The 662-nt window shown below is 24.5% G+C and overlaps 1 protein-coding gene across 1 annotated transcript in view; it reads right to left on the reverse strand.

Annotated features, from left to right (window-relative positions):
- Positions 1 to 433: 433 nt before the first annotated feature.
- The window catches only part of LOC116851385, a 3,280-nt gene continuing 3,051 nt past the window's right edge, over positions 434 to 662 (reverse strand). The window contains exon 5 of the mRNA XM_032830721.1: positions 434 to 647. Coding sequence (XP_032686612.1) covers positions 529 to 647 — 119 coding nt within the window. The 3' untranslated portion in view covers positions 434 to 528. The remainder of the gene's footprint in view (positions 648 to 662) is intronic.

Below are 662 nucleotides of genomic sequence, written 5' to 3' on the forward strand. Positions count from 1 at the left end.
AACGTTTGCAAAAAGTTTTTGAAACATGCATGTTGTGTAGAAAACGTAATATCTACAAATAAGAAGTCTCTGATTTAATAAATAATAACAACTTTATATATAATCATATTTAATTTATGTACTATTTCTCTCATCACATTAACAATATATTTATGTTTTTTTAAACAAAATTTACCGCAAACAGTATGTCATGCTAAATAAAGTACGAAAAACTGAAAGTTTTGTTGCATTGTTACATTACATTTGTTACTCCATGAATTACAAAAAGAAAAATAAACCTTTTACAACATCGTCTATTATAAATGTAATTATTTCAATATACTGTATTTATATATGCTTCACACATAATTAAAATCGTAATGAAAAAAAGAAATTGTATAAAAATCGTAATAAAAAGAAAAAAATTGTTTCCATTATTCATTTTCTAACGCCATAATAATTACAAAAATCGTTGGGTATTATCACATCTTATAATGTATTATCACAGCTCATAATGTGATCTTAATTTAACGAATTGTGCATTATATTTTAATCATCTTTGGCTTGATTTTCTCTCTTGTTTCTTTGACTTGCAAAGCGTAACCATTCCGCTATTGCACTATCAAATTCACATTCTGTAAAAATACTATAGCGTAATATTATCTCTCCTGAAAAAAAAAGAA

The sequence above is a fragment of the Odontomachus brunneus genome, unplaced genomic scaffold (genome assembly GCF_010583005.1).
Source record: "Odontomachus brunneus isolate Ranch 3 - 2012 unplaced genomic scaffold, Obru_v1 Obru_scaffold_174, whole genome shotgun sequence".
Classification (NCBI taxonomy): domain Eukaryota; kingdom Metazoa; phylum Arthropoda; class Insecta; order Hymenoptera; family Formicidae; genus Odontomachus; species Odontomachus brunneus.